Source organism: Neopelma chrysocephalum, unplaced genomic scaffold, assembly GCF_003984885.1.
Source record: "Neopelma chrysocephalum unplaced genomic scaffold, ASM398488v2 Primary Assembly neopelma1_43, whole genome shotgun sequence".
Taxonomy (NCBI): Eukaryota; Metazoa; Chordata; class Aves; order Passeriformes; family Pipridae; genus Neopelma; species Neopelma chrysocephalum.
In genome coordinates this window covers 17,251,388-17,271,307 of record NW_020897702.1, presented here as the reverse complement: position 1 = coordinate 17,271,307, position 19,920 = coordinate 17,251,388, and the positions used below count along the sequence as shown (strand labels likewise).

The window sequence follows — 19,920 nt, the reverse complement described above, 5'->3', positions numbered from 1 at the left end:
GGAGAATTTCCTTCAGATGAACCCATGTGGATGCAGAAAAGGCAACAAATTGCCAAAATGTTCACAAAACAATTTTCAAAGCTACTAAGATATCAGTGTTTGTTGCTGCTAATGGGAAACAGATTCCCACCTTATTTTAAAGAGCTTATCTCCTGATTTGGGTCTGCAGGTCTTGGTATCAGCACTACTGCACCTGCAGTGAGGTGCAGGTACATCTGCCCTAGACATAGACCACGTGGGGTATTTTCAATACCAGATGAGTTGTGGTGCTGAAAACCATGACATAAGCTGATGTCTAACTGTTTGCTAAGGTCACAGGTACCTCTGATGAACTGCTACCAGTGCCTGGGCTGGTGATTTAAAGCTTTCTCAGATATAGCAACACCTCAATGCTGTGAGCAGCATGGAGCCTTAGTGCTCAACGCAGACCTGCTTCACAACAGTGGATGTACCACTTCCCCAGGGTAAGCTTTCTATTTCTCCTCCTGACTTTCCTATTTAGGAAAGCTGACTTAAAAGAAATGGAAGCCAAGCTAGCTTTCACTAGAGTTGTTAACAAAATTGAGCTCCCTTCCACCTCTATCACCCAGGTGGTGTAAATCAATATAGTTCTGGTGAATTCAGTGGTACTTTATGGCAGTTGCTCTAGTTACAAACTCAATTCAGTATCTCCCTGAGATACTGTTATGGATGAGAACAAAGAATATCAACAAAACAAAACTGCACCTTGTATTAGCAGCTATGTGAAGAACTATGGTGTAATGTCCTTTGTTAGACTGACCTTACTGAATTTTTTTCGCATGTACCAGAGAGGTAAGCTAAACAAGTTCTAGTGGCACTTGCTACTTGATCACTGCAGAGGCTTAAGTAACAGTTTTAGACAAGAAAGAAAGAAAAGACTCCCTGAATGTTAAATAGCTCTGTGTGGTTCGCCACCCACCCACTCTGCTGAAACATGGTCCATTAACTCAGCATGACTTGTGTAATTTGAAAAGGGGCACCAGTTTGTACAGCAGTCTACATCTGCCAATAATAACTTCATAGATGCAGGGCGAAAAAAAATGGCACAACATGATGTTATGCAGAAATGCTTCTAAGTCATTCTGACAAAAGACACCTAGCGATGTCTTCTGAGGTGAATAATTTTGAGCATGATAGAAATGAAGAACAATGTACAAAGTTTTTAAAAGTTCAATTTTTATTATTTGAATTTGTGGACCATTTATGTGAGACATAATAAAAGTACATAAATGAATAATGTTAGGAGATCTTATGGCTCTCTACAACTACCCCAAAGGAGACTGTAACCAGGTGGGGGTCGGTCTCTTCTCCCAAGTAAAAAATAATAAGACAGGAAGAAATGGTCTCAAGTTGCACCAGAGAGGTTTAGACTGGATATTAGAAAAAAATTCTTCACTGAAAGGGGTATCAAGGTTTGGTACAGGCTGCCCAGGGAAGTGGTGGAATCACCATCCCTGGAAGTGTTCAAAAGACATATATTTGGGGCACTTAAAAACATGATTTAGTGGTGGACTTGGCAGTGCTGGGTGGACTTGATGACCTTAGATGTCTTTTCCAGCCTAAATAATTCTATGATTCTATGGATAAACAGTACATCTGCCAGGATTCAACTACCCATATATATGTGTTTGCATTGAGACTGGAGTATTTATTCAATTGTGAAATGCCAACAGCATTATTTCCAGTACAAAAAAACAACCACAGTAGGTAAAAGTAGATGAAAAGGAGAGATGATAGCTGCTGATCAGGATATAGTCTTTTTGGCAGGACTTTAGCTGTATTCCTTTACAAAGTTTAAATGGCCAGTTCTAGAAATGCGTAATGGGAAAAAACCCAGCTCCTTTAGTGAGGGATTCGGTGATAATTTTTAGCTAGCTCCATGCAACCAAAAAGAGCCAAAGTGTTATTTGGGTTAGAGAAGATAAATTAAGCATGTTGCCTAGAGTTTGGGATTAATTCAATTCTTTGTTCTGCATAGACTTTGTAGAGGATTTGAAGGAAATCACTTAAACTATTGTATCTCATTACAGATTTGATTCATAGAATCATAGAATCAAACAGGTTGGAAAAGACCTCAGAGATTATCAAGTCCAACTCTTGATCCAACACCTCTGTGGTTACTAGACCATGGCACTAAGTGCCACATTCAGTCTCATCTTAAAAACCTCCAGGGATGGTGAATCCACCACCTCCCTGGGCAGCCCATTCCAATGTCTGATTACTCTCTTTTTTACCATAAAAAATTTCTTCCTAATATCCAACCTAAACTTCCCCTGGCAGAGCTTAAGACCGTGCCCTCTTGTCCTACTGCTGGTTGCCTGGGAGAAGAGACCGATGCCCACCTGGCTACAACAATTCAAATACAGAGAGGAGTTGCTGAAGCTAATGAGACAAATAGTAGGGTATAAAATGATTTGAGCACGTTAGAAGGAAATGCACACCTGAAAATTTGCTGGTATTTACAAGTTTCTCTACTCCATAATGTGTTGTGTGTTTTATTTCATTTTTCTATCCCTTGGTTTATAGCTTTTCATTTTCTTCATCCTTATAAGGTGAGTTCAAGGAAGAAACAATAGAATTATCTCTGATGTGACAAGACAGTAAAATCCACAGAGCTGACAGCCAGCACCATTCTTGTTCCACAAAAGGGATTTTAGACATTTGGAAGTAGGACTGTGCTAGACAAAAGAAGAACAGTACTTAAATAAACATATTCAGAAATAAAACCCTAAAGAACAGCTTTGCAAAAATATTTTTCCTTACAGATTCTTTTTCTTGCCAATACTTTAACCAAGTAGCAGTTGAGATAGAAATTGTAGACGCGATAAAGCTAAGGTTCTACCTGTAAGATTTACTGCATTGGGTCAGAAACTTTGTCGACAGAGACGAACCTGAATCCGGAATGGAATTGTGCTGAGGAAGTTGGATGGATGAGAGGGTTTCGGACCTTTTAAGCTGATCGTTAAATCCTCCTTATAACTGGACAAGACTCTTTCTTTTCACAAGCCATAGAGATAATTACCTAAATGCCACTGAGGTATGAGGGGTGGTTCACAGCATGTTTTCGGGGTCAGCCTTAAATTATCCACCATGGATTGACCTCAGTTTACTGCACTGCATAAAGCGCTATCACTGCCTTGTCTTCACTTGGATTTTGCAATGTAAACTATAGCAGTGCAAAACAAAATTTTATTATCATTTTTAAGTGGCAACACAGTTAATGGAATTAGAAAAGCAGAAGTTACATAGCACATAATAGTCATAGTTTTTCCCCATGTTTTGATCTCTTTTACAGTGGAACAAAAATCTGTTCCTTTTAGCAGACTCATTAATTTGGAACTTGGTTCCTCTTTGTCAACTTAATTTTTGTCTTTCCATAATATTGAATATTTAAAGACAGAAAGGTTTTTCTTTGTTTGTTTTTATTTTTGTTTTGTTTTGTTTTAGTTAAAGTGAATGCTAGGAAGAAAGGAATTTGGTTGAAGAAAGGGATTTGATTTTTTGTTTTTTTGGAGAGGTTGACGTACCACTCAGCTTGCTGAGTTACCATATTTTGGCTGATGCATAACACACTATGCACCTGCTTTAAGCTTTAAGTTCAGGGAATAATGTTTGAAAGAGTACATTTTACCACATAGTTGACTCAGGAACTCTGTGTATGGATTCCAATGATGAAGAGATCTTGCAAAGAAATGAGCTAAACCCCATTATCTTTTCTATCTTTATGACTGAGGCATACTTTTAGTAAGAGAAAAATATTAAAATTGTACTAGAACAAGTAAATTTTCCTTTTAAAACCTCTACCACATTGTCATAAGGGATCCATTTTTTGTGTTTCTCTACTCATACAAATATATTTATTACAAAAAGAGATTCAGAGAATATGGTTACAATTAGTCACTGAAAATGCCAAACCGTTGCTATAGATAGTATCATGGTGGCTTTGAGTATCAGAAACCTTATCGTTATCTGTCAAGTCTAAATTTACACTAACAAACTGAAATGTTTGAAGAATGAAACCATGTCATACAAACCGTAATTACATTTGACCTATTCTGTGACTTTTGGTTTGCTATGTGGGTGCAGGAGAAAACCCAGTCTGGTTTCCTTGTGCAGGTAACCTGCTTCATCTGGCAGGTGCTGTGAAGTGTGAGAGAACTCACTGTAGAAATACAGCATCAGAGGTACCTCTCTGCTCTGGAAGGAAGTTGTAAGGAGAAAAAGAAAAACAAAGGGCAATGAACACAATGTCTTGTGTTAAAATAAACAAATAAACAAATAAACAAACAAACAAAATAAAACTATTCTAGTGTTTGCATAAATTACAACTTTTGAAAACACAAAGTGCTATGAGAAAGACCAGCCCTTGTTATTTGCTGGAGGCTGCATAAAATGCCATCCTGACCTGTCATGTATAAAAACCCCAAGTGCAAAAAGTGTATAGCATATAGAAAGAAGTATATGTTTATAATTTAGCCAGTGGCTATTAGGAATTAATAACATGGTTTTACCCCAGCTAAATACCCTCCCAATGCCTGATAGCTCCATTGAAAACATCATCATAATTGAGGAGAATGAAATGTAACTGTTAGACTGATGACTGCAGTTTGATTTCCCAACAGCTGTAGCAAAAACTCCTTGGGGGTGGGTTTGAATACTGGCTTGGAGCTCTTCCCTCTTTCCCATTAGACAGAGGAGTTAAGACTTGAAATTTGTTACATTGAGAAAGATTTTGAGCAAAGAGTGATCATTCCTTTCATTTTTGATCCAGTTTTGTTGAACACTCTCTTCCACTCTGATTTTTTTCTTTTTTTTTAAATTAGAGTAAACCCTGAAACAGAGAACATGACTTTATACCTAGTCTATTCTAGTAAATTTAAGATGAATGGGAACATTTTCTGGTACTGAGGTTGATTAGCATGATGCAGCCTTTGATTGTCCTAGGGAACTTATTCTTCCAGAAAACTAGCTCTGTATTAAAGGTAATTGGTGCAGAATAAACCAGTGTATTAGTCAAGAGGAAGTCCAACTCTAGGCAGCTGTATTTCTGTTAACACACAATCTGCAGAAAATTATCCCCTTCAGCAGTTACTGACCAGGAACAGTGCCCTTGCTGATGCACGTGGGCTTTTACCAGCTCAACATAGCGAGGATTCAGCAATAAATTTTGGGTTTACTCACTGGTTAAGTAGTTCTATGGCTGAATTCCCATTCACTTAATTATAACTGGGAATTGTTTTTCTGGCTTTTTTTTAAGTGAAGAATAACAAATACTGGCAGTACTAATGCAAAATTACCAAGAATTGATCAAAATAATGCAAGTAAAAAGTTTAATTTGATTTCCAACGGAATTCAGGTAGACAACTTTTTGAGGACATTCAAAGTCAAGGAAACAGTAAAAATTATGAAATGTGCGCGCTGAGAAAACAAATACTAGTTAACAAAAGCTGCTCATTCTCTGGCAAAATTCTGCTGAAGAAATGTTAAAAAACAAGTGCATCAAGTATTACACAGATTACACTGATTACAAGTATCACCCTGAACAGAGCCTCAGTTATACGCTCAGAAGTCTCATTCACACTCGTCATCAGTATTTTCAGTGAAATTATTCAAGACTGATATTGCTGTATTATGAGTCCCTTTTTTTTACCTTGTTTGGTAAAACATGTTTTCCTTCCTTCAGCTGACTGCGTGTTCCCTCTCAGCCAGTGTTGATGCACTGCTTGTATCTAGTAATCTGTTTTGAAGACAGCTGCTGTCAATGCAGTATGAGATGATCGAACATCCCCTGTTGGTTATAATGTTGTATATTTGTTGTCTGTTTGGGGTAGTGAAAGGGTAATGAAGAAATTAAAAACTCACTATCCCATGGTCTGTCATCAGCAGATAACTGAGGAATAACAGAGGAAAAGGTAATTCCTATATTTTCATGTAATCCATCTCAGCAGCGTTGGACTTTTCTATGGAATCTTATATAATTTCTTTCCTTTCCTTTGGCCTTCAACCTGTTTTAACAAAGCTACAGGCAGAGTTTTGCTGTATGGTACAAGAATGTGCATCTTTTGGGCTGAATTCTTTGCCCAGTGAACAAACCCACTTTGTTTCTATGGGTATTTGTAACAGATGTGACTTCTCTGTAGCTGTGTCCCACTATGGATTTTCGTCTGTGGTTGAGGGTTTTCATGCACTGGAGACATACATGTTGTATTATAACTGAGCTATTGTTGTGCTTTTCCCTAGCCTGAACAGATGCTGTTTTCTGTTGGAGCAGCAGGGCAACCAAGAAGCCTGGTATTTTGACCTGATGGAGTCATCATTCCAAGCCTCCCAGCGCTATTTGGAAGGTAGCTGGTATAAACTGTAAGTGGTACAAAGCCAAGACGCTCTGTTATATTGCTTTAGGATGAAGCTTGGTGAAGCCTATTGTTTGGCTGAACACTCCCTGACATTTAGTATTCACATATGGGCAGTGCTTGCTAGCCTTATCTTACCAAAGAAGAATGTGGCAAGTCTATGTGTTTTCAACTTTACTGCACTAACTTGATGCCAGATTTTACTATCATGATTATCTAACTGTCTAGCATCTTTCTGGTCATAAATAACAAAGACAAAGACTCAGAAGAGGAAATGGGACAAAATAATATGAAAGGAAATAATGGTATCTCACACAGTTTATAATTGTGCAGGATTTCGGTATGACACTGGCATGGAAATTCAGTGACCTTGATAAAATCATTAGAGTATTCCTTTCCTGCTCTTTAATGCTCTCACATCCACAGTCTGTTTCATGTCAGTGTGGTATTTCACACTTTTGACTGGTTTACTTTCAGGTGGGCCTCCAGAGTTGTGTTGACCGTTTAGTTGCTTTCTAAATTCACAGTCTCATGATTACTCTTCTAGTAATGTTTCACTTCTAATACAGTCTTGAATTTTTGGTTTTGGTGTTCTTTTCCTTATTTGTCTTAGTCAATTTGTCTCAATATTCTATATGCTACTTTTGTACTTTCTACATGGATACAGCACATCTGCATTTCATATTTGGCCTCAATGGCATTTTGTTTATAAGTTTGTCATTGACATCTAAATTTGGGGCACCCTGTAGTGTTTGTCTTCTACTTGGAAGCAAATCTTATCCTTCTAGTCTTAGACTGAGATTCTTAGAATTCCGTGTCCTCTTGGCATCTTCCTCTCTGGGTTCATCAGTAATGTGTCTATACAGTTAGATAAACGTTAAGTCTAAAGTGATTCTTAAGCTGAGATTCAAATAACATCCTTGTTGCTTACACACGTGTTTAAGAGTATTCATAATTGAAGCTCTGGAGCACCTCAGGAGTGGCTCAGAGCAGAAGGGGATCAGTAGAGGAGAGCCACGTTCTGGGAATTACTCTCATGAGGGCCAAGGACCATGGACCAGCCCACAGAGTGTATAACACACAGCATCAATCTTGTGACAAGCACTTAAGCCTATTCTTCGCCTTAATCAAACAAGCACAAATCTGAAGGGAACATATGTACATGTGAGCATATTTCAAGCATTGGAACAGGCTTCTCTGGATGTGGTAGAATCACCCTCTGGAAATGTTCAAATAACATATAGATGTGGTGCAAGGGGACAAGGTTTAGTGGTGGACTTGGCGGTGCTGGGTTAACATTCGGACTTGATCTTAGAGATCTTTTCCAACTTAAACAATTCTGTGATTCTTCACAACATATGTGAGAAAACCCAGGTAAAACTTAACAGTGAAGCTTTTAATTTGCTGATCTTTGCTAAGCAGTTAAATATGGTAAGTTACCTGAAGGTAAATTTTGAGTCCCCATTAAACAAAATCATACTGAACAAGCATGCTGATTGCTTTGTTTTAACCTAAAAAATTGACTAAATTTTAAGACAAACAAACAAATAAAAGCAGATGGTGGTTTGAAGCTACTTTCCTGAAAAAGTGTAAATAAATCACAAATGTCTCTGTATATGCAAAAGAAAGCTCATCTAATTCTTTTGTCATAATAAATCTCTCATGCACTCCACTGTGATTTGGTCTTAAACTAATACAATAGGAAAACAAATTTATTAGATAGCCCCCAAATAGACACAAAGGAAGATTGGCAGTTCTTAAAATTCCAACCCTTTTCCCAATGTTTGTACCCGCTGAAAGCAGAAGGAGGATGAGAGAAGGAAAAGAGCACCTATCCATGTATTAATTCAGCTAAGGAGGGCAATACTGGCAGTAAGGCTTCTCTGGTGTCAGATAGCATTTATGGACCAAACAGGAAAGAAAGATTAAGCTCCGCACAGGCAGAGAATTTAGACTCCAAACTTTTTCAGAAATTGAGCTTTTGCTTTTCTTACCACTAACTGCCCTGATACTTCTGAAGGCGTACTATGGAACTGAACCCCTTTCCTTTTATGTAAAGACTGATTTGTGATTTAATCTGGAATGGGATTTATCAGTTTCTTAGTTTCTGAAGGTCATCATACTGTAGCGATAACAGAAATTCAGCAGAAACACAACTGAGAGGTGATCATGGAGAATGGAATAAATTAATTTTTCTTGCAAACTGAACAAATTTGAAATAGTGTTTCAGAGACTGCTTTAAAAATATTCTGCAATAGAAAAAGATGTTGTACATTGTTTTCAAAATCTTTCTTTTCAATATGTAATGTGATTGCAATGCTTTTTTTGCTAAAACATTCTTCACCCAAAGCAGTGTATTTCACTGAAACAACTGCTGTGGATTTCTGCACTGAAAGAATTTACTTTGGGATGTAGACTTTTAGGTGGTTTAAAGATATGATGTGAATTCACATTGTTTTTAGCTGAAGATGAGCACTTCACCTACCATTGTGTTATAAATTATTCCCCTTAATTTGTACAACAAATAAACCAGTTCATCAGTCCCTCTAGAAATGTGATTAGAAGATAATGTGTATGATAATCTTTTACCTGAGTGCTGCAGTTGACATCCTGCTTTTCACTGCATGCGATGCAATTATTCCAAATTCATGCCAATCTATGTAAGAATATTAAGACTATTCCGAATCCTAGATTTTGGAATGGGATGGAGAGGTTTCTAAACAAGAAAGTTAGTGGGTTTTTTTTTGGTTTTTTGTTTGTTTGTTTGTTTTTGTTTGTTTGTTTGTTTTTGTTTGTTTGTTTGTTTGTTTTGTTTTTTGGGGGGTTGGTTTTTTTGTTTTGTTTTGGTTTGGTTTTTTGTTTTTGTTTTTGGTTTTTTTTATTTTCTCTTTGTGTGTGTGTGTTTTCTTGTTTGTTTGGTTTTGGTTTTTTGCTGTTTTTGTTTTTGGTTTGGTTCGGTGGGTTTTTTGATTTTTTTTTTTAGTTGTGTTTTTTTGGGGGAAGGAGATTTTGTTTGTTTGTGTTTTTTTTTCCTTTTAGTGGGGAAAGTAAAACAAAAACTATTGACTAGAAACAGAATGTAGCCAGGCTTGAGATAAGGCATTGATTCCTAGGGGTTACAATGGCAGAGCACTAGAAACCAGTTATTCAAGGATATAGAAAATTTTCTCAGATTTTTTTTTTGCAATTCAAGATCAGATGAGAACCTACAATGATAGGAGTAAAGTGCTTTTCTACAACACCTATAAAAATAATGTTTTGGTATATGAAGTCTCAGTCGAACAGCTTTGTTTTCTCTTGTTCAAGACTATATTATTATGCTGTCTCCTCTCAACCTGAAAATCCATATATGCCTCATCCATGAGATTGTGTTTGCTTCAAAAGAGAAAGATCAAATTATGCTAGGGGGATATGTAACCATGATATCATTAGTGTTACATTAATCCTTTAAAATAACAAAGAGAGAGAAAGAGAGAGAGAAAGATTATAATTGAAGAGTTCGTGTATAGGCACACCCGGTTTGCAGAAAAATACAGTGAAAATATAGCTGTAAGTATTTCAGAGAAAAAAAAGTCCAGTTTTCAGTCATATCACAGATTTTTTTTAATACTGTTCAAAAACACCAACTATAACATGATGTAGACAATTGAGAAACAAGCAAGTGTATTCTTAAATGCTAAAATAAATTACATTTGTACAGGTAGAAAGCAAAACCAAAGCTGATAAAAATGTTAAATTTTATGAAAATCATTTTCAGTTCACATCAAAATAATAACTTTACATTCTCTATTTTTAATAGTATAAGCAGCAACAACATAAAAAAGAACAAATGCTCACAGAATGTTTGAAACCGGTTCTTCATAAGTTATTAGCAAATTAAAAAAAAATAATTACAACCACTTATAGCCCACACAGATCTTTTGGAATTGGCACCGTCTCTCTAAAACATCTATATTCTATATAGATTTCTAATTACAAATACCACCAGCAGCTGCCATATAATCCTATTAGTACATGTAATATACATAGTATATTTGTTCCCATTTGGCAGATCAGAGTGACTTAATGATTGTTATTTGTTAGTACTGTCATTACTCAGATAAGACAAAACCAGCCATATATACCAATTAATCACTCAGACGAATTTTTTACTTACCTTCACTGGTCTGTATCTCTTTTCCTTTTCACAGTATAAAATTGTAAGTGGCAACAGTATAAAATTGTAAGTGGCAATTGCAGAGGTTTGAATAGAGGATATAGTAATAAACCACTGCAAAAAAAGTGAATTTGGGTGACTCAACTGAAGTTTTTACTAAGTGAAGTGCCCAGTGGAATGGGTAGCAGATGAATGATTTTCTTGTTCGTGAAGAGTATTGACTTCTTTTTATGAGATTCATGAAACTGCCAGAAAACTGCGACCTGTTTCTTGCTTTTGGACATGTTCTCTCACATCCTTTACTACATGTTAAGTTAGAGTATGATTTTCCCATTGGGGTATCGGGTAGAGTAGCAGTGATAAAGAAGTATAATAGGAAGGTACTATTCGCCAAGCCTAGTTTCAGGAATGAACCTAATAAAATCCATCATCTGTTTGATTCAAAAGAAAGTGGGAAGAACATCCTCTCATTATCATTCTCTGCAGAACAAGTAGCCAAAGTCTAGACTTCATTGGCTACTATCCAGCTTTGATTTCCTTTACATGGATGTTCATCTGAAATGAGTCCATTGACCTCAATAGATTAGGAGCCAATGCCAGCAAAGGACTTCAGCCCTTAGTTATACAGTGCAATATATAGTTTTTTTGGCTCTAGTGTGGGGGTCAGAACCCTTTGTTGAATGTCTAACTTTGCTATAGAGTTTGTAAGGAGAGTTAGGTGCCCAAGAAAACAACACAACAAGGAAAGAGATGTCCAGGATTATCCTACTCGAGTCAGTATGGAAATGCAATGAGCAGAAAATGCTAATTTTCCATTGGAACCAATTTTTGGACGCTGCAATACTTTTTGTTTCAAAGATGAGATTCCTTTGTGTAAGATGGCTGGAGAAAAATGAAATGGGTCCCTTTTTCTGCAGTCTCAGAGAAGTGGGAACCCCAAGTTTAATTCCTTCACCTATCCAAGAAGACTCAGTCTCTCCTTTCCATGAAAGGGTCTAAGAACACCAGATGGAAGGCAAGATGGTTGCAGATACAGAGTTATGTAAGGGCACATCCTCCCCTCTTGTCACTAAAACACTTTTCAGGGAAGCATCTATCATTTTTTCTAGCCAATACACAGCACAGACAAAAGGTTGTCTCCACTTCTTTGGAGTTAAAATACTCACCTGGTCTCTGTTCCAGAAATTTTTAAAGAATTTTATATTAAATGGTCATATATGATCTTTAATTATACCAAGTGTGTGTCCTATCAGGTTGCAAAGTAGCTGTTCCTTTTCTAATGCAAGTTTTTTTCTATTCTGTAAAATGACCTTAGTGAGATGAACAGGGGATATCTCAAAACTGATTCATTAGAGCACTTTCCAGCCAGGAGGAATATTTCATCACCTCTGGCAATGGTAGGGCCTGAATTCAGGTCACCTGCCTTCTGCCTGACTATTCTAATCTTAAAGGTGTCATAAAAACAGCAGCATAACCAGACCCACAACCTTAAAACAAAGGAAGATTTCTCTTTCATTTCGTAGGGAGTATGATCCTGATGTCTAAGTACTGCGCATTCTGTGTACTCACTCATAGGATATACAGGGATTTAACCAAGGAACCACTGTTTTCTGCATTCCTGATGGGTATTAGCATGAATTATGTACAAAGATCCTTAGATGTGTGAAGATGAGGGTACTTCTAAGCATACGCAGACATACAATGCTTCATACCCGAGTAAGGCGGCAGTCGAATAGTGGTTTTAAAGTTGAGTTTTAAATGTAGGTATTAAGTTCTAATGAAATCCTAACTTTAGGCCCCAAACTCCTTTTTTTTTAGAGTTAGCCCTGACACTGGTCTCCAATACACTAAAAAAGTCATGGTCACATTATTGATCCTGAGCATAGTGCTCTGATTTCCCTAAGGAACCGACGTTTTTGCATGCTGTTTCTGTCATCTTTTTTCCTCTCACCTCATAAATGATGTATTAAGCCGAATAGCAAGGTTGCACACTTTCCTTTACAGAACATACACCCAGAGCTATGCTGTTTTTCAGTTTTGGTCTCGCACACTCTAATGAATACATTCCCAGGGGAACTCTGCTATTATCCAGAGCCAGAATCATGGATTGGCCTTCCTGTTTACTCTCTTTGGAGATCTTATTCTCCCAGTTTTGATAAAAAGTTTTCCTTTTGCAAACACAGCAACTGAATAAACATCCAAGCAAACTAACACAACTTTTTTTTTTTTTTCTTTTAACGGTTATTTTTAATTAGCATTTAGCTTCTAACTCACTTTTGTAGCTGTAAATCAATGGAAGAAACCAGGACCTTGTAATCAGCTAGGCTCCCATGAAACATCAGCAAGTGATTTGTGGACTGTGGTCTAAAAATATGTGGTCTAAAGTATCTGTATAAGTCTAGGCACCAAATGTTCAGATAGAAGTACAAGGAAGCACATCTCCAAAGTCATGCAATTATTCTTCAGACCCAATTTAAAAATACAGTTCTTCTTCAGTATTGCAAAGATTTTTTTCCCAACTGGGCTGCCAGAGTGATTCACTTTATTTCAAAAGCACAGATCCAGAGGTGGTTACACCTTCACTCTTCAGAGTTGGCCTCAAGCACAAAAGAAATAAATGATTTTTTGAGGTCCCTCTGGTCAAGAATGACAACTCCTTTAAAGTTTCAACTCCTTTAATTCCCTTTCTGGCAGCAGCACTAAATTGGAAGGCAAATTCAAGCCATTCAGTTGGTACTTGCACATTCTTTATTTAGAATGGAAAGTATTCGTGATTGTAACTTTTGCATTTATGCATGAAAGACCCTGCCGTTATATCTTGATGTCGTAAACAGAGACCAGCATACAAACAGCATAATGAAATCCTGATGTCTATCATTCATAATTTTCTTTTCTCTTATGTCAAACTCACTGGCTTCTCTCAAAGAACTTTCCAGTCTTGCAAATCTCCCTCTGGACTCCTTTGAATTACTACTACAGGCATTACAACTTTGCCACCTTCTTTTCCAAAATCCCTTTTCTCCCTTTGTTGAAATCCAAACACCTCATAGAAGGTGACATTGGTGTATTCCAGGCTGCACAATTAGATTTATTCTGCCTTATTTAAATGCCACTAAGGCTGTTCTATTTTTCATTAAAAATAGACTGACTCCAAGAGGGTACAATCTCAGCAAGGTCCATCCATGGTTTCTTGTGCAACTAAAATTTCTGCTGTAGTTGATAGATATGCAAAAGATACATGACTACTCCCAAAATGAGAGTGAACAAAAGTGTTTCAAATTTGGGTTGTGTAACATTAGGCTTTTAGGACTTTAAAACATGCATGTGTTAGATTGAGAGATTTGTGTGTTTGGCGGCACATGGTGCATCTGTATAGCTATATCATCTTGGCAATATATACAAAAGTTGTCAGGAAGCTCTGAGCAATAACTATGGCCAGGATGGTTCAGAATTGCAGTTTGGAAGCAGAAGAGGTATATTTATGCTGAGTTTGACAGTTTCTATTTCTCACTCCTTTTTATTAATCTTGTATTTAAGAAAAGGGTTTTTTGTTTGTCTGTATAATCCTTATTTCCACTGAGCAGGAATACATTAATATTAATTGTCCACCACTATAAAAAAAGACTACATAAATGGGGACCTAAAATATTAGGGAAAGATCAAGATGGAGAATGTTCTTGTAAGGACATTGGTCTACAGTTTAAAGTATAAGAGAATAGGTAGGAATAGAATCCCTTTGAAATTAACATTAACTATCTCAGTACACTCTGTTTATATCAAAACAATAATGCACTGATGGGAGACATATATTACCATATAAATCTTCCACGAGCAACAATTAAGTGGTCTAGTCTCCCTAAATGAGAATTTGTGTCACAGACTGATTGGACATGCTCTTCCCTTAAATGTAGGTTGTAACCAGTGACAGAAGATTCTTTCTCATAAAGACATGGGCAGCTAGGGGATGATGAGACATGCTAGTACTGTGAACCAAGAGGGCAGAACTGAGCTCTAGTCAGGAAACCATACAGCTGCACAGAACTGAGTCTGTGCTAAGCAGTCATGTGAGGAGGCAAAAGCTACATGTAAGCAACAAGGACCTACAGTCATGACTTAGTGTATCAACTTGCCTTCTGGAGTAGAGCTGTTTTGTGACCTACCTGTTCATGCTATAGGCATAGCTAGTAAATAACTGTACCTGGCAAAATAAGCATGCCCAGACTGCAATTGGGTAACACTGCCTTGCTCAGGATGCACAGCATCACTGAGTATCTCTCTGAGGTGCTGGTTTGGATTTGGTTATCTGTTACTTTTCTATTTTAAATGTTGTTGAGCAGCAAAATGGAGTGCAACACATAATAGTGAAACAAGCATCCCAAAGGAATAGAAAATGATCTTTGCTAAAGTATGTGAATGTGCTTTCATGTTTTGCTTGTTTGATCAAATATTTATTATTTTGGACATGGGAGAGGAAAAGGAGGTAATGAATTTTGATTACAAAATATTCATTATTTTTGAAGAAATAAGATCTAAAAGGTTTTGAAAATGAAGCATAGCAGCCTTATTTCAAGGCTCCCTTCCTTGAAGCTGTCTTCTGTATAAGGCTACATCAATTCAACTTTGAATTGAAGTACATCACTCACCACTTCATACTACCCTTAAATAAAATAAAACAAACTCATAAAAGTTTGGCACCTGAGGACAGCTATGTCATGAAGAAGAGAACCAATACAGTGTGCGTTTAGGGTCCGACTTAAAAGTTCTATGTAACTATACCTATCAAAAATTATTTAGCTACTATTCAAACTTTTAAAACTCTTCCCTGCCTGTATTAAAAAAGTGCTGTGACAATATGAAGTGCACTAAACTGTACTACCTTGATATAGGAAAAAAATATGAGGAATCCCCTTGCTTATTCTGTGAGTTGTTAAGAAACAAAGACTCTGTTCATTCATATCTCATTAGCTCTTCTCTGTTTTAACCTTTACTCTGTATTGCTTTGAAATTTTTTTGTCACAGTTCATAGCTGCAATGCATCAGCAGCTAAATAAAGTTCAAAATTGTTGCTTATTAAAGAGTAGCTAAATCACCTCTAAGCAGACTTTGACATGGGTCTTTTTTCCCTATATATATTAATTATGATTGTGACAACCTTTCCACTGACAGTAAGCATTCATCATAATCCAAATTGGTCTCCTAGAATTCTGTCATTCAAAGTATGGAGAAAATCCTTAGGGTGTTTACCTGTTCCTTACAAGCAAAGATTGTGGGAATCTGAATAAGTATTTTAACTGGTAATGTTAGCATAAGAACATCCGTAAAAATGTATTAGTTTCAGTAGGGAGTGCAGCTATATTATAGCTCAGTAGTGCTGCTAGAAAGAGAATATTCATCTCAACAACTTGCCCTGATAAGGGAATTACAAAACAGTACTCCAGAAAATATTTTTTGCTACTTCATTATTAGTTGGCAACATGGTGAAATAGTCAGGAAATCTTCCTTGGGTTTTGTTGTTGTGAAGGTGAATCCAATGTTAACAAATTGAATTTTTGATACTGATAGAAGAGAATTTCATAAACAAACGTGTAGGTAGAGAAGTCACTTGTGAAGCCCTCCATATTGCAGTCACTCACTGCAGAGCCTCAGCTTAGTGTTATCCAAGTGTAAGGTATCACGGACACAATATTCTTCAGCAAAAAGTTTCATTGTTATTGAACATACATTACTGCTTGTTGAGATCTTCATAGAAAAAAAAAAAGAAAGCTTGACAGGTTGGTCCCAGATTTGAGTCTGTTAGAAAATGTACATTCAATGTTTGGTCTTCTATTCTTGATAAAAGATCAAGGTTGACTTCTGGGTAAGGAATCAGAGTAAACAAACAAACCATTGTACAGTTGTTTACAATCTAGTTTCCCTCCCACCCTGCCCCGTATATTGTACACACAGTTCATTGTAATACTAAAGCAAAGCACTTGGTATGTAACTGGATTAACAGACTCCTTATAAGCCCTCAAAAGTAGATTCAGTGTTTCTGAAAAGCCCATGTTTTTTTAAGGCCACGATAATCTGCCAAGAGTCATTTTGTCTTTAAATCAGCATAATTAATCTGATGTTTCCACTTCTCAAATAATTCCTCTTCTTCCCCTCCATTCCTCACAAGATGACCCCATGCCTCTCACTCTATCTGCGTAAACACTGGAGATCTTGAAGGCTTGGCTATTGCCTCACTACTTCCTTGTAGCTGTTGAGATCCAATGTTGTCTTGAACTACATTCACAGCGAAGAAGAACTTTGAGTATAATCTCTGATGAGGAGTGTGTCATATTTGGGAGAGGATGGGATACAGAGAGCTGATTCGGAAACTGGAGAGCTGGGAGATGCACTTCCAGAATCAACGGAGTCTCTAAAAGGAGAAGGAGGAGTTAAAGCTACCAACTCCTCCAGGTCTTGCTTGGCTGATGGTGTCTCTGAAGTGCCTTCTTTGACGCTGTCATTTGAAGGTTTCCTACCAGACTGTGAAGCGCCATTGACTTCAATGGCAGGAAGTGGTTGGATCTCTGCAAGCGTGGTCATTGTAGTAGGGAGCTGGATTTCACGTGGAATCAGGTATGAAGAGCAGAGAGGAGCAGCCACCATTGTCCCTGGAGTAGCTGTTGAAAGCATCATAGAGTTCAGCTCACTGATATTGGCTGTAAAACGAGTAACCACACTACTGATCTGCTCCATGAGGGAGCCTTGAGAAGAGCTACTTCGCTGAGGAGGTTCTGACTGGAAGGTGGGGACATCGTCTTCTGTTCGGCTAACGGAGGCAGTTCTGTGGCTCAAGGTGCTGATAGGTGAGGGAGTCTGCGGTCGGTACTGAGCTGGGTATTGCTCTTCGGCTTCCGAAACGTCGTAAAGTGTTTTGGCACTAGCCTCAGGTAATGTAGCGCTGCTACTGGGTCGGCTACTATCTGTGCTTTTAGAAAAAGGCTTGATCACTGCAGTTTGATTGGGGTTCTCTTTTTTGTTGATATGGACTGACAACCGCTGCCAAAGGTGTGCTCCTCGGCTGCTTTTCTCATTCTGGGCCCAGGAAACTGATTTCCCGTTAGAGCTGTAAGCAGAAATAAGATGGTAACTTGCATCAAAGTTAAAAATATAATCACTGTACCTATACCATGGGTAAATTGTATCTCAGAGCTTATATTCATCGTAAAGCCGACTGTAATTTCATCTATATATGTATATCAATTGCAATATATTTATATCTATAATTTATGTTTATATGTCCCAAGACAACAAGCTGTGTGCCAGCTCATTTCACAGGCCATTTGTTCATCCAGCCATGATCTGTTCTGTACTAGTTCATGGCCACTGCTGACCCTTCTGCTGTGGCCCTTGGGACATAGGCAATGTCCATCCTGAAGGAAGGAGTAGCTTAATGGCTTCCCTTCTGTTGGATTGGTATCAGAGAGGCTGTGGTACCGAGGTATGCAGGGAGGAGTGAAAGATAGTTAAGTGCTTGAAAAGAATAAGTGAGAGACCTGGATTAGCTGGGGGCAGGTATGTAGGCTGACCTGGGAGCACTCAGTGGTAAGGAGCTTGATGTAATTTTGGGCCATGGACTCCTGGTATGGGGCAGGGATTGTAAATTGAAAGATGGAGAAGAGTAGGCTGTTATGGCTGGGGAAAAAAAAATAGCTTTATATCCCACTACTTGGAAGTACCAGAGTAATACACAAGAAAGGGGCTATACTGGCTGTAGGTGGACAGATGCTTCTGATGTGTGACTTCTTCTTCGCGGTACTTGGTAAATTAGCTGCCACTAGATTAAAGAAATAATTTACTTTTTTTTTAGTTGCAGGTCAGCTCAGAGAATGAAACTATGTTCCTAGTAGGAAAGAAATACTGGACAAACTATACAAGCAACTCCTCATGGTGACCTGAGTTTGGAGACAGCAATAAATATTCCTCTGGAATATGAGTTCTCTTAGGGTAAATTCTCTTCAGATACCATCATACTCTACTCTTTATCAAAGTTGCTTATTTTTCTCCTCTTGCTACCTAAAGAAAACCAGCAATGGCACTTGTAAACACATAGTATGAAATGTCTCCTTTCCTTTTACGTTTTCCTCAGGCTGATGAGCTGGTGTTTGCACATACATCAACCAATAGTTCTTGGAATTAAGGAAGACCATTGGAAATATTTCTTAGCTGAAACAGACAATGACTGTGAAGTGACATCAACAGGAAAAACAGTCTCCACATACAAATAAACATGATTTATATACAAAATGCAACAGATTTTCAGACAATTCACTTTAGTTCCCAAAACATTTGCTATAGTCACTGAGGATTTTTGAAAAGATAGCAACATTGGAAACCCTGGCAGATTATCACAAATTTGGTTTTTGTTTGCTTTTTAAGTCTGCAGTAGATATACTCACATGTTAGCCTGCAGCGTAACAGTTTGCAAAGCACATAGTTTACTAAAAACAGATGACTTTATATCAGCCTTCATGTGGAGGCTTGCCTCAAACTATCAGTTTAATAGCTCTTACAGTCATCTAAAAAAAAAGTTCTGTGCTGACAAAACCTTCTTCTGGGTTTACATCCATGATTACATTACATGGAATTACAATGGGTCATGTAACACAACATATGCCAACAGCTTTCCCCTTCAAAAGCAGCATGACAGAATCCAGTAGACAAACACAGTGTACAGCAATGAGTATTTTAGGAGAGGGTAGACAGGGACATGATCCATATAAGTGCATAAGGGTTCACTCCTTTGCTGCAGTGGTCACCAGGATGTTATCTGGATCTTTGGGGGATATCTACCCCCAAAATGCCAAGCAAAACAGCTGGTGGCTTGTAACTTGTAGTTGAGATAATCCCTTTCTTCTGCTGTACCAAAATCAGACCAAGAAGGAAAAGCAAATCTGATTTGTACACTGCTCACTTTGATTCTTTGGAGCTCTGTGAATGCGGTCCTGGACTGAACAGGAGCTGACACTAATGTCTTGAGGAGGAAAACTGTTCCCTCTGAGAATTGTATGCTTCTCTCCCAGGAACATATGCTTGATGGTTGTTGAGGCTCCTTGGTCATGCTGAGTCCTGAGCTCAATGGGAGCTCAATGCCAGCAGCAGGAGCAGAATTTGGATCATTTGGTAGATGAGATCTTGCCTCTAGGTCTGGTATGATGACCATGAGACTTTATCCCAGCTGCAGCTGAATTTGAGCTGGACCAGGAGACAGACTGATCTGGCACTTGTAACTTTGATCAGGCAGAAAGAGAGGGCCTAGTTCCAGTACCAGATGTCCTCTTAGTGAGGTCTTAGAGAGATCTGTGACAGATATGCCTGTGAAATAAATGCCATTAACATGAAGGACTATCAAATAGAAAT

General features: G+C 37.8%; 1 protein-coding gene across 7 annotated transcripts in view; it reads right to left on the bottom strand.

Annotated features, from left to right (window-relative positions):
• Positions 1 to 15,660: 15,660 nt before the first annotated feature.
• The window catches only part of GRM5 (glutamate metabotropic receptor 5), a 256,892-nt gene continuing 252,632 nt past the window's right edge, over positions 15,661 to 19,920 (bottom strand). For all 7 annotated transcript variants that reach the window (XM_027677466.1, XM_027677468.1, XM_027677465.1 and 4 more), the window contains one exon: positions 15,661 to 17,626. In XM_027677466.1, the coding sequence (XP_027533267.1) occupies positions 16,804 to 17,626 (823 nt within the window). In that variant the 3' untranslated portion in view covers positions 15,661 to 16,803. The remainder of the gene's footprint in view (positions 17,627 to 19,920) is intronic.